Source organism: Phoenix dactylifera, chromosome 10, assembly GCF_051530095.1.
Source record: "Phoenix dactylifera cultivar Ajwa chromosome 10, Ajwa_hap1_PhDact_Kaust_v1.1, whole genome shotgun sequence".
NCBI lineage: Eukaryota > Viridiplantae > Streptophyta > Magnoliopsida > Arecales > Arecaceae > Phoenix > Phoenix dactylifera.
The window spans coordinates 18,403,604-18,415,900 of record NC_143199.1 but is presented as its reverse complement, the minus strand read 5'-3'; the positions used below and the strand labels follow the sequence as shown (position 1 = coordinate 18,415,900).

The 12,297-nt window shown below is 37.5% G+C and overlaps 1 protein-coding gene and 1 long non-coding RNA gene across 15 annotated transcripts; both read right to left on the bottom strand.

Annotated features, from left to right (window-relative positions):
* Positions 1-1,900: 1,900 nt before the first annotated feature.
* Positions 1,901-3,263, bottom strand: LOC148702278 (uncharacterized). Its single transcript, XR_015969229.2, has 2 exons — positions 2,409-3,263; positions 1,901-2,314 (listed from the first exon to the last, which is right to left on the bottom strand). It is a non-coding gene; the product is annotated as an uncharacterized LOC148702278 (long non-coding RNA).
* A 2,473-nt stretch (positions 3,264-5,736) lies between these two features.
* LOC103696083 (bZIP transcription factor 1-B-like) lies at positions 5,737-11,877 on the bottom strand. Of its 14 annotated transcripts, none has more exons than XM_088705451.2 (13): positions 11,428-11,877; positions 11,150-11,290; positions 10,962-11,027; positions 10,788-10,868; positions 9,858-9,944; positions 9,675-9,731; positions 9,404-9,576; positions 9,232-9,286; positions 7,814-7,856; positions 7,463-7,734; positions 6,508-6,585; positions 6,259-6,384; positions 5,737-6,176 (listed from the first exon to the last, which is right to left on the bottom strand). In XM_088705451.2, exons 2-13 carry the CDS (start codon positions 11,204-11,206, stop codon positions 6,042-6,044), a joined length of 1,230 nt encoding a protein of 409 aa, XP_088561577.2. In that variant the 5' UTR covers positions 11,207-11,290; positions 11,428-11,877; the 3' UTR covers positions 5,737-6,041. The 14 variants fall into 14 exon arrangements, with proteins under 14 accessions (XP_088561577.2, XP_089781902.1, XP_089781901.1 ...); XM_089925776.1 differs by having other exon boundaries at positions 9,392-9,576; positions 11,428-11,773; XM_089925775.1 differs by having other exon boundaries at positions 9,392-9,576; positions 11,150-11,383; positions 11,470-11,773.
* Between the last annotated feature and the right edge of the window lie 420 nt (positions 11,878-12,297).

Here is a 12,297-nt window from a genome sequence, read left to right as displayed (position 1 = left end):
GATTGCATATATTTGACTCTTTTTAGATCTTGCAACGATGGAAGTTTGCACTGGACTATCCTTTTTTATAAATATTATATTAGAGATATGTTAAGTGGTTGCTTGAAAACTATCCATTCACATCTAAACCTATCTGTTTTGTAGAGGTCAACTATTCTATTTTTCAATAGTATGTTTGGATGCAAGGAAATTGATGGAAAATAAAATGGAAAACTAAGGGTTTATTTAGCATTGCTTTTATTTTTTATTTTTTATTTTTAAAACGGAATCGTTGAGATCAAGGAGAAATACTTGTTTGGTGCTATTATTTTTTATTTTTTAAATTTATTTTTATTATTTTTAAAAAATATGGGTAACAAAATTCTTATTTTCACTAGTTTTAAAAATAGAAAGGAAACTCATGTTTTTTTACCACCAAAGGCATTGTCTCTACTATTGCTGTCATTGTCATCACTACTATATATGTAACTTTTGTTGCTATTATCTTTATTGTTGCAATCGTCGCCATTCCAACTTTCACAACACCTCCACTCTATCATCACCTTTGCACGGCCACTATTGTCTCCATCATCACCATTCTCATGCCGCTATAATACTAGTACATCTACCACCTCTTTTGTCTTGCCACATAATGTTTATGTTTTTAAAACTAACCATACCAGACAATTGTTTTTTTTAAAAAAAATAGTATTATAAAAAAAATTACATTTTCCTATTTTTAAAATAAAAATGAAAGTGATGCTAAATGACATTTAAGATTTTTCATGAAAATGAAAATATTTTCTAGAAAAGTTACTTAAAAGTTTTCCAAATTTGTTACCTTTTCCAAGCAATTTTGGTTGCATCCAAAGATACCGTGAATTTTTTCTGGCTCACGATACAGTTATTTGTTTTATCGACGCGCAAGAAAACTCCTTCAATATCTCCTGCATCGTCTTTATAGTATGGAGGTTTTGGTTAAACTTCGAACTAAAGCTGCCCCACTTTAAGTGGCCTGAATGCAATGGTTGGCCTCGCAGACTATTCCGTATCATTGTTCAATGTATTTTTATTTCTCGGCTAATTGGTGAAAATACAAATATATCTACGTTCAAGATAGCATTTGCAGAAATTATCTGCTATTCTTTTGTTTTTATTTTTCTCTGTTTTGCAAGCAATAAATCTTTGCTACCAAAAGCTCTAAAGTTTAGACATAAAGAAAGGGCCCTATCAAAAATCTAGTAGAGCAGGTAGTTTTCGGTCTGAGGTTAGAATCAGGTAGCGCAGCACTTTTTCCCCTGCAATTTAGCCTTGAAACAATTAAAACCACAAAAACTATCGCTTCCAAATCCACAACCCGCAACAATGGCAGGTAAAGGGATTCCCATGCATTCAATAATGGCTGAGAGGTCCACCAGTAGACAACCAAAGAATTAAGCTTCTCAGGCTGGGTTTGATCATACCAAAGAATGTCAGCAAAGTTCAAGCTGAGAACAAGCATTACCAATTTTTTCCTCTAGAATGTGTCGAAATAGGTTCGGTCTTGCCGCCCGGGGAGGGGGGGGGCGGGGGGGGGGGGGGGGGGGGGGGGCGTGGTTGGGGAAATTTGTTGCAAACAATCCAAATGAAATAGGTCATGCTCGTTCTTGGTTCAATTTGTCTTGCTGTTCAATGTGCTGAAATAGATGTTCATCATTTTTCCCCAGAACTCCATTTGATGTGTTGCTGCAAATCTAACTATTAAACAGCAAGACAAATTGAGAACATTTACATAAACGTTTACAACTCTTACAACCATTCAAATGACTGAATACCTAACTAATAGTTACCGTAGCTCCAGGGGTGACTGTTCCAATAACTTGCTAGTCAAACACCACCAACCCCAAGTAACACAGATACAGCACCAATGAGGCAAAACAAATGAAGCCAGAACATGTAGTACCTCCATATTTCTACTTGGTCTGACACAATCTGATAATCTTAGGAAAGATGAGTGTTGACACATAACCAAGCAAACCTTTGGCTCTCTAGACACCAACAAATACCTGCTGCTTGTCTGTGATCATCAAAGATACATTATATAGCAAGGGCCGCAGGCAGGCAATTTCGGCTTGAAGAACAAAGAAAGATAACCACCAAAGATAGATACATACTAAAGCAATTGCTAGTATATAATGGGTATATAATGGGAGATCATTGTCTATCAACTACTTAATATGAGTCATGAACCATAAGAAACTGCAAGGTCACCTATAAATCCTGGCGATGAAAAGTTCATCCATGCGAGATGTATGAACCTAGAAGTTGCAGCAGCAGAGATGCGTGTGGATCCATCCTACAATACAGCAACATCCAAACTCAGTGGCTTCCAATGAGCAGAAGTTCGAATAAGCGACAGGAGCATCATTAGATCCTCCATGTCTATTTACCTGATATACCAAGCTTGCACATGGCTCTCATAATATCTGCTTCAGCCGTTGGCAAGCCTTCGCAGAAGAACAAAGATATCTTAGGAGCAGTGCAAGAGATGCAACATGCCAACTATTACACAAGGGGTTGAAGAGATGCTGATTAATATGGTGAAGGATGCTGGCAAAGGACTCCATTCCCGAGAACAAGGTGATGGAGTTCTTGTCAAGGCATTCAATCCCTTCACCGCTCCTGTTCAATGACTTGACACATCTCCCCTCAGGAACCATCGTTCCTACATATCAGCAAGATTATAAAATCAGAATATAAAACAAAGGCAGGAAAAGTCTTTACCTCAATGACATCCATTTCGTCAGCCCAAATATCTGTACTGCAGGAACTTCAATCTGCTGCCATGGAATACATGGTATTATGAAGAAGGCAATGCCCAATAGAGCCACCTGCTCTAATGCAACTCCAACTGCAGCATTATTAAAAAAAATAAAAAAATAAAAAAAGGGCCTCTTAGTGAGTTCACCTTAGACCTCCAAATGCATTAAGCCGCTCCTGAGTAGAACCGCCATCAGCTTCCCCTTGCCACCACCACCACCACCTCCTCCTCTATTGTTAGGTCCCTCGGGTATGGATCCTACAATTAGACCCTGTTTGGGGGAGCTTTTGGAGTACTTTTAGATAAAAAACTGTGTTTGGTAAATTTTTTAAAAAGCTGTTTTAGCTTTTGCGGGAAGCTGAAAATAGCTTTTGGGAGGAAGCTCCAATTTGGAGCTTTTGGGAGGAAGTTGTTTCAGCTTTTTCGGAAAGCTATATTTTTGACCAAAATACCCCCATTTTAAAAAAAAATTCCTTCCCCAAAACCGTCTCACTGCCTGTTCCTCTCCCAACCCACCTCCCAATCCACCCGCACCCCCCCCCCCCCCCCCCCGCCGCCCGCCTGTTCCTCTCCCAACCCACCTCCCAACCCACCCGCACCCCCCCTCCCCCCCGCACCGCCGCCGCCGCCGCCGCTGCTGTGCCTCCCTCTCCCCCGCCGCCGCACCCCCTCCCTCTCCCACGCCGCCACACCCCCTCCCTCTCCCACGCCGCCTCTGCAGTGCCTCCCTCTCCCCCGCCGCCGCATCCCCTCCCTCTCCCCCGCCGCTGCAGTGCCGCACCCCCTCCCTCTCCCCCGCCACCGCACCCCCTCCCTCTCCCCCGCCACCATAGTGCCGCACCCCCTCCGGCGCCGTCGGCCACCGAGACTGCCGCCGGCCACGGCCCGGCCCCCTCCCGCGGCCGCCGCGGCCTGGCCCCCTTCCGGTGCTGCCGGCCGCGCGGGAGGAGAAGAACGGAGAAGGGGGCAGAGGAAGGAAGGAGAAGAAGAGAAGAAAAAAAGAAAAGGAAAAAAAAGAAGAAAAGAAAATAAAATAAAAGAAAAGAAAAGAAAAGAAAAGAATAAATAAATAAATAAATAAATATTTATATAAATGAATGAATGAATGAATAAATAAATAAGATAATAAATAAATACATTTCAATGGATAAAATAATAAATAAATAAATGCATAAATAAAAATATATATACGAATGAACGTATAAATAAATAAATAAAAAGAAAAATAATGAGTGAGTGGCAAATAATCTGATCCTTATGATATTGATAAGTATAGTGAATTTGTCGCCATTGCAAATAATTAAATAAAAAGATAATCTATTAAACAGATAAATGGTTATTTATTGTTGTATTATACTATAAATATATTATTATATTACATTATATCATAATACATTAATATGTAATGTTAAATAATTTAATATTATGTTATATTATGAGAGATTAATTTATACTAATAATATATTATTTTATACCTTTATTATTGTATTATACTATACATATTATATTATATTACCTTATATCATAATACATTAATATGTTATTTTAAATAATTTAATATTATGTTATATTATGAGAAATTAATTAATACTAATAATTATAATATTTTATATCTTTATTATTGTATTATACTATAAATATAATATATATTACATTATATCATAATACATTAATATGTTATGTTAAATAATTTAATATTATGTTATATAATAGAAAATTAATTTACTCTAATAATTATATTACCATTATGCTATGCTATGCAATATCATATTACTATATTATAATAATAATATTTTATATTACAGTAATATTATACTATATCGTATATTATGTATATGTTATGTTTTATCATGCTCTATTGTATAATACTATGCAATGTCCTTTATGGTAATTTTGTCATATAAAAGTACTTTCTCAGTTTGTTTACCAAACATATGTTAAAGTGCCACAGCACTTTAAAAATATAGTTACCAAACAACAAACAGCTTTTTATAACAGCTCTACTTTAGACAACTCTACTTCCAACAGCTCTACTGCCAACAGCTCCCCCAAACAGGGCCTTAGTCCAGTACCAGTGCAATTTGACGATGGACCTAGGATGTCAATTTCTTCCAAACTTCACTTGGCAGGACTGTTTATCACCAAACTATTATTTTTAATACTGAAACTTCGATATAGAAGAGGACTCTTGCTTGGAGGCTCTGAAAAAATGGATGCTTCCCACAGTAATTGCAATTTCTGATCTTTTCCTAAGATGAATACTTACCACCAAAGCATCATACGTAATCCTATCACCAACTAAACTTGGGGAAATCAATGAAAATCTGGTTTTCAAATACATAGAACTTCTCTGGTAAGATCATTGAAGTTAGTATATTGCATAACAGAACCACCTCCATGTAGAAACCTTTAAGCCAGTAAATTAAATTGCATAAGCCTTTGAGGGACCATTTCTGACAATTTCATAGGAAAAAAAACAACAGATTTGCCCTTTCACCGGAGACATGCAATATCCATCACAGCAGGTTTTTAGGTGAATAGCATCTCTTGCTCCCAACGTCACAATGGCACAGCCTAATCCGTTGAGGAACATTCTGCTTTGTAGCAGTTTCAACCGGATTCAAAAGATTCAAAGCAAAATATGTAAACGTAAAATTTGGAAACACCAGTTTTAGGCTCAAGCTTGTACAATCTGCAACGAAGCAAATTCCCTGAGCATGCTGAAAATCCGTTACAGAAACTGAGATTCTCAAATCCATCTAAGGATTCAAACCATTAGCAGTAGCTTATATGCAAAATATGCACAAAATATATATTTCTAGCACAGCATACGCCAAATATTTTTTCCCCAAAAACCTCTGTCAGAATATGACCCTAGTTCTCCACTGAACAAAGTATTAATGCAGCATCACCCAGATTCAACTGTATAAATCTAAAAAGAACTGCACAAACAATAATTCTCTCTCAATAAATATATATTGCATCAAACTGTTTACAAGTAAGATGAGACAAGGTGAAACTGGATTTTGACCCTATGTCTTGCTTAAAAGCTTGACCTTAAAAAAATAAGACAAAAATTACAAGAGGAATAAGCCTAGGGAAGTCAGCAGGGACATCATAACTACCTAATCCGAATCAACTGCAACAATTGTAATCTTCAAACTCTATCATAACTCTATCATACTACTTAATTTGGGTGTGCTAATAATTAAGTCAGGGTTGCACTCCAGGATATGGTCCGAAGCAGGCAAGGCTTTAGACTTTAGCCTCTGCACGAGATCTTTTCCCCTGCTTGCTCATCAGAATCCACGTGCCTTTTATTGTTATCATTGCCAGAATTTTGTTCATTTCTACCGAGTCTTGGATCATTTGTTCCTTGTATTTCCCCAAGTCCCTCCTGCAAAGTTGCATTAAAAATCAACACTCACAACAAATGTGTCGCATACAGCTAAACCATTGAACCAAGGTAAGGGCATCACCTTAAAAGAGGTGTTCTCAGAAAGCACTCGCTCATAGTCTTTCCTAATCTGGTTTAACTCTGCTCTAAGGGAAGTATTTTCCTCTTTCAAAGACTCAGCTCGTCGAGCCAGCTCTTCACACTCTGCCTGGAAAATATAACAACTAATGTAATTCTTTTCTTTTTTATAATCTAGAACTAGAAGCACTGAAAATACTCAATTAGGAAGAAAGTTGTTGCTTGAAACATTCAAAAGCAACATGCTGTCTACCTGCTTGCGTAACCTAGATCTACGTGCAGATTCCCTGTTTGACTGCTTTCTTCTCTGCCGTTTGAGTTCTCTTTCATCCTGAATATGGACAAAACATCAGCGGAAACATTATGCAACCAAATTCTATATATTTGAGGGGTTTGCGGAGAACAAGATAAACTGGATACATATTTTCGCATGCCACACTACAAGTCCAAAACTTCAGAATTTAAGTTGAGAACTATCATAATGCGTACTTGTTTCCTAAACTTGTCCAACTGCAGCTAGAAACTTATTAGTAGAAAAAGACAAACTAAAGTTAGATTAAACTTAGGAAAATGAGAATAAGATAACTGGAAAACATCAACTGTCTTCAGAACATGAGAAGTCTATCTATAAAGAGTCATGCTCGGCCCCTGAAGAAATTAGGGACAGAACGACTGCCAATTAGAGCAACTGCCTAGCCCTATATGAGTACCTTGTAACGGGATTGTCAAACTATAGGTACACAAACCATATAGTCAATAACATGCAAGATGGCATGAACCATATAATAAGAAAGATTGTTTTCTATGTGGGCAGTGTTTTTTTTTTGTTTACTAGCATGCCAATGCAAGTAAGAATCTTGATTAAACACCATAATAAAGCTTTAGACTGCAGTTCAGCATGTTTATTTACAACTTATTTTCCTTTGTGAAGCAGTTCAATGAATAAATGATTGGACCAACAGATGTGCTAAAACATTTTTTCTCTTTTGAGTGGTGCACTTTGATTAGCCTAATCACTAAAAGGAAAAAAGGGAACTCATATATCACATTACAAGAATAAATCACATATGATACTTGCTACATTAAATCTTCTAGACAAGCTCAAATCCAAATAATAAATGACATCCCACAGAAATTAAATGTCAAAATAGTGTCTATTTAAAAAACAACTTGCATTTACAACCCAAAAGGTGGGAGCTCAAATAAACCTGCATCCAAAGCTCTGATGAACCGCCAGGAACCAGAGCACCTGCAACCACAGTCGCTGGAACCCTACCACGCACTGGAGGGAGAGAAGATGAACTTGGAGGACTCAAATAGTCCATCCCTATACGTAAGTTTGTGGAAGGACCAGAAACCCCAGAGGGAGCACCACCTGCTCGCATAGGCATAATAGACAACATTGCCTGTGACTGTATCTGAGTGTGAGTCAGACCATTCTGAGAACCTGGTGCAGGGCTGCAGCTGAGGGAAGTCTTTACTGAAATGAAATAAAGGCATCCAGATTATTAAAATAAAAGATATTTATGAAATTATCTGACCAAAAGCATTAGGCCTACCATCAAAAAGTTCTTTTCGATCACTTGTCTTTGGTTGAGAAACCTGTGCAGGATCACAAGGAAAAATAAAATAAAATTAGCTGAAGTACTTTTCGATGCAGCAGCCTTTAGATCATTCGATTATGTATCTGACAGCAAGTGCTGAAAATTTCAGAAAGTAAAAAAGAGAGGGAAATGGCTCAATTTTATCCATACCATCAACACTTGCCGAACCCAAAACAATGAACAAAAAGGCAAGACATTAAAAAAAAAAAAAAGCCGTAAGTTTGAATACCAGATTACATGATGGTTGCTTGAAAAATTTAATAAGAGCGATAGAACTAATAAAGGGAACAACAGACTGTAATGTACTAAAAAAACCTAAACAAGTGTATGTACACATGAATCTGTGAATCTGTTTATACATGAAAAAACATGAACTTTTGTGTGGATTTGTTCTCCTTGCCCTGTGTTGGAAAACCATTGATTTTTATGTGCACAGTGCCTCTCTCCATCTATACCTTTCTCTCACACACAAACACAGACATATGCCCCCTCCCCCCTTTTTTTTGTCCTGATTTTAACCTCGTGCATGCCCTGAACACCGCCCACCCTTTTTTTCCTTGTCTCTCACCTTTTACTATTTTCTGGAGCCTTGGGATTTCAATTAAATGCAATCACTAACAAAACACTTGTTTACACATTAGAAATGCAGAGGCTCTTACTATACCTTATAAACAACCAAAGGACTCTAAAATATGTGCTTTAATCATGTTATAAATGTTAGTTATTCTATCAATTCCTGACCTACTCAAACTGGCTTCCTTTTCATATATATAAAAAAGCAACTAAGTTTCTTCATCTCATCTAAACAGAATATCTTTTTGAGGACATTGTTTGAAACAAAAATGTAACATACAAAAGCCAATAGCAAAATTTTTCAAATGATGCATGAGAAACAGAAAAGAATAAGTTCTACTGGACATGAATACATATCAACCACAACAGTCCATGACATAATACAATCACATAACTCATGCTTTTTGTGTGAATACGCATTTTCTTTTCCTTTATTCAAGCAAATAAATTCAGTCCTTCAGATCCTTCGGCCTGGGATATCAAATTTAAAATCCAAACTTATTGTTTCACAGCAGCCACCACCACTACCTGAAATAGCCAGATGAGGTAAATAGTTATGCAGTTGTCAAACTATAGCCATATCATCTAAGTTCTAGCCACAAACACTGCCACTCAGATTTAGAACAATGATATCTCTATATCTATCCCTGGTGTCCCGTGACATGCAAAAAAACCAGATGATGTCTTGAAAGAAAGCACAGTCCATGACTTGTATGATAACTGATGAATAAGGAGGTGCATAGCATAGTCTAACAAGATGCTGATCTACAAAATAATAAAACTAATTGACTGGTGCTCACATTTAGATATTTGGGATCACTTTCTTCACTTGAACTTTCAATTCCACTTTCACCACTGCAAGAACCACATTTCTCTTAACAATTAGAGTAAGCAATACAAATTGCATGAATGGCCAATCAGAAGTAAAAGGCAAAGGATGACTGAAGAATTTAAGCCTACATTATTATATACCTTCGACAGAAGGTCCCATTAGCTGATGCCCCTGATGTTTTACCTGGCTTACATTTGTTCTTTCCTGTAATCATATTCAAACTACCTAAACTTCCTCGGGATCTTTTGAGGGGACTTCTTTCCTTACCCTGTGATGATTTACCATCCATTTCTGTTTCACCAGGCACAGATCCCTGAAAGATGCAATATACATATCTTAATTTGCTACATAAATGTATGACAATGCCACAAGAATAAGTTAAAAAACCGTTTGGCTTAACAGGTAACTCACAGCCTCAGCATTCCCATTTGGGAAAGGCACAGAGTATGGACTGAATGGGTGTGATCCCTGTTCAATGTTTGTAGGATTGCACCAAATAAACATAGATGCTCTCAAAAAAATGGGAAGAAGGAAATATTTTGCATTCATAGGATAACAGAATAAAGAATCTGACTTTTGTTAGTAAGAATTTACCGGTGGCATGGATGGATGAGCATAAAATCCTCCAGGAGGATACATCATATATGGATTTGATGCGGTCCCATATGGTGGCATAAATTGCTGCAAAGAAAAAAAATGAATAAATATATAGCAGCATAGCAACAAAATTGGATTAAATTAATACCGAATATTAACACTTTGTTTGGCCATCACTAGTCCCTCGTTTGTAACCTCTTTTTGCTTCTTTTTATTCTATATATTCAGTCTCATAAAGATGAACTTAATAAACCCACCAGGAAAAAACAAGGACCACATGGAAAAACCAAAACAGAAAAGCAACCTAAAGACCTTTCGAAGAGTCCTCAACATAGTCCCTTATGCCTTAAAACAACCAAAAGATTTAGGTCCTGGTTTAGAGAAAAATTCCACTTCCTCCTGCAATTTCATTCCGATAAAATCCAGCTTTATTAGCAAGGAAGATTGAAATCCTTTTCTACTTTCATCACCACTTCCAAGCTTCATTGTTTCTTAAGCTTCAGGTATCTGGTATATAAAGTCAAATGACATTTTAATTTTTTTTGCAGGTACCACAAGTTAAGATTTTCATCAACTTATTGTCTAGGAATACTTATGGCCAAGTCAACTACCAACTAAAAGGCTATTAGATTATTCAACAACACCATGCCACCAATGTAGCCTTAAAAATTTGTCCCAATTTGCTCTGTTATAGATCATTTCTATCTAGAAACAAAAGGACCGTGCCAAACTAGTATAACAATTAATGAGGAAAGCAAGTTCCTCTGGTCTAATTCCTCTAAATTTCACTTATTTACAGTTCTAAACTGCGGGACATAATGCATATCACTGCCTGGAACTTCCCGGACCCAGATAACACTAAGATATAGAAATCCAATCCCCAAAGCAGAATAATTTAGACAATCAATATGAATAGATAAAGAGCACCTGAGTTCCCCACACGCAATGATGAGCATGGGGACTGGATGAAGAATGAAAGAATCCATGTGGAGGAATCGATGAATATGCCTATTAAAATGAAAATTACAAGATCATAAGAATCCTAAAACACACAAATTTCTTGCTAAGTAAAAGGAATCCGACAAAGCAAAGCTTTTGTACCTGAAAGCTGGTCCAGTCTGGGTACACCGTGGAAGCAGGGCAGGAGCAAGTGGCCGGAGATTGCTCCTGAACAAGGCCCAACAGACCCAAAAAGAAGGGGAAAAACGTTATCTTTTTTTTCCCCCCACCAAATTGGATACGAAACTGCTTAATGTCAAAGTTTGAAGCAGCAGGATGAGATCAAGTACCTGAGCCTCCGAGGTCCTTGGCGTCTTAGCCGATTGGCCAGCCTCGCTGCTGCCCATGATACAAGGGCTACTCCCACAACTTTCTCTCTCTCTCTGCCGCTCACCTCTCAATCAATCCCCCAGATCACACACCAGCAAGCCCTGCAGTCAATCCAAAGGATCAGCGTGCAGGAAGAAGACTTCAATTCTGTTGCCAATCACTCCAAAACGCTAATTTGGCGAGACGCCGAGACCCTACAGAGGTAATTGGAAAAAACAACAAAGATGAAAAATTTTACACCAAACGTGAGGGAAAACAGCGAAAATCGATGTCAGGCGACCTCTTTGGCTCGAGAAACGCGGAATTCAATGGTCTCAGGTCGATATTCGATCTGAGGAGAAGGATATCGATCATCACCTCAGAATTTTAGTTCTTGCGATACCAGACTGCTCAGAAAGCGTGATCTGGCGGCCAATTAGCCGGAAATCTCTCCGAAAACAGACTCGACCTCGTCTATCTCTTCGAAGAAGAGAGGAGAGCGAGGGAAGAAGATTGGTGCAACGAAGAAGAGAGGGAAGAGGCTCGAAACCCTAGGGTTTTCCAAGAGCGCGTTGAGAAACGACAAGGGAAACGCCACGAGCCGCAATCCAATTTGAGCAAGGGAACAGTACTTAAAAGAGAAAGGTCTGGGGAAACGGAAAAAAAACTATCTCATTATTGCATGCAAAGTAGTATTGAAGACTCGAACGAGAAGTAAAAAAATAAACCTGAAGAAAGTTTTACGCCAACCCCCCAAGGAACTTCAGAAACTCGGCCTCACACCCCGGTGGACGAACTTCAGAAACTTTAAATTGATATCATAAGGGCACAATTAGAGCTTATTTATAGGTGGGTTCTCCTAAAATCACTCGAATTTCTTAGATATAAATTTTCCAAAAAAAATAACTTTCCTACTTAGTGTAGGATACAAATTTTCTAAAGTAAATAAAAAAATAAATATTAAATTAAAAGATAAAAATAAATTCTAAAGTTACTAGGTTTCCATATAACATATAAATTTCCTAAAGAGAATAAAGGATGAATAATAGGTAAATAGTTAAAATTAAATCTACAACTCGTACTAAATTTATAACCCATCTAATAAAAAAATTACAGAAGAAGAGAATAT

Excerpts from the sequence above, each read along its gene's own strand:
- LOC103696083 (XM_089925776.1), bottom strand. The coding sequence starts at position 11,206 with ATGGGCAGCAGCGAGGCTGGCCAATCGGCTAAGACGCCAAGGACCTCG. Across the intron at positions 9,732-9,857 it reads CTCATCCATCCATGCCACCG|GGATCACACCCATTCAGTCC; the intron begins GTAAATTCTTAC and ends AACATTGAACAG. Across the intron at positions 7,735-7,813 it reads TCGAAAAGAACTTTTTGATG|TAAAGACTTCCCTCAGCTGC; the intron begins GTAGGCCTAATG and ends ATTTCATTTCAG.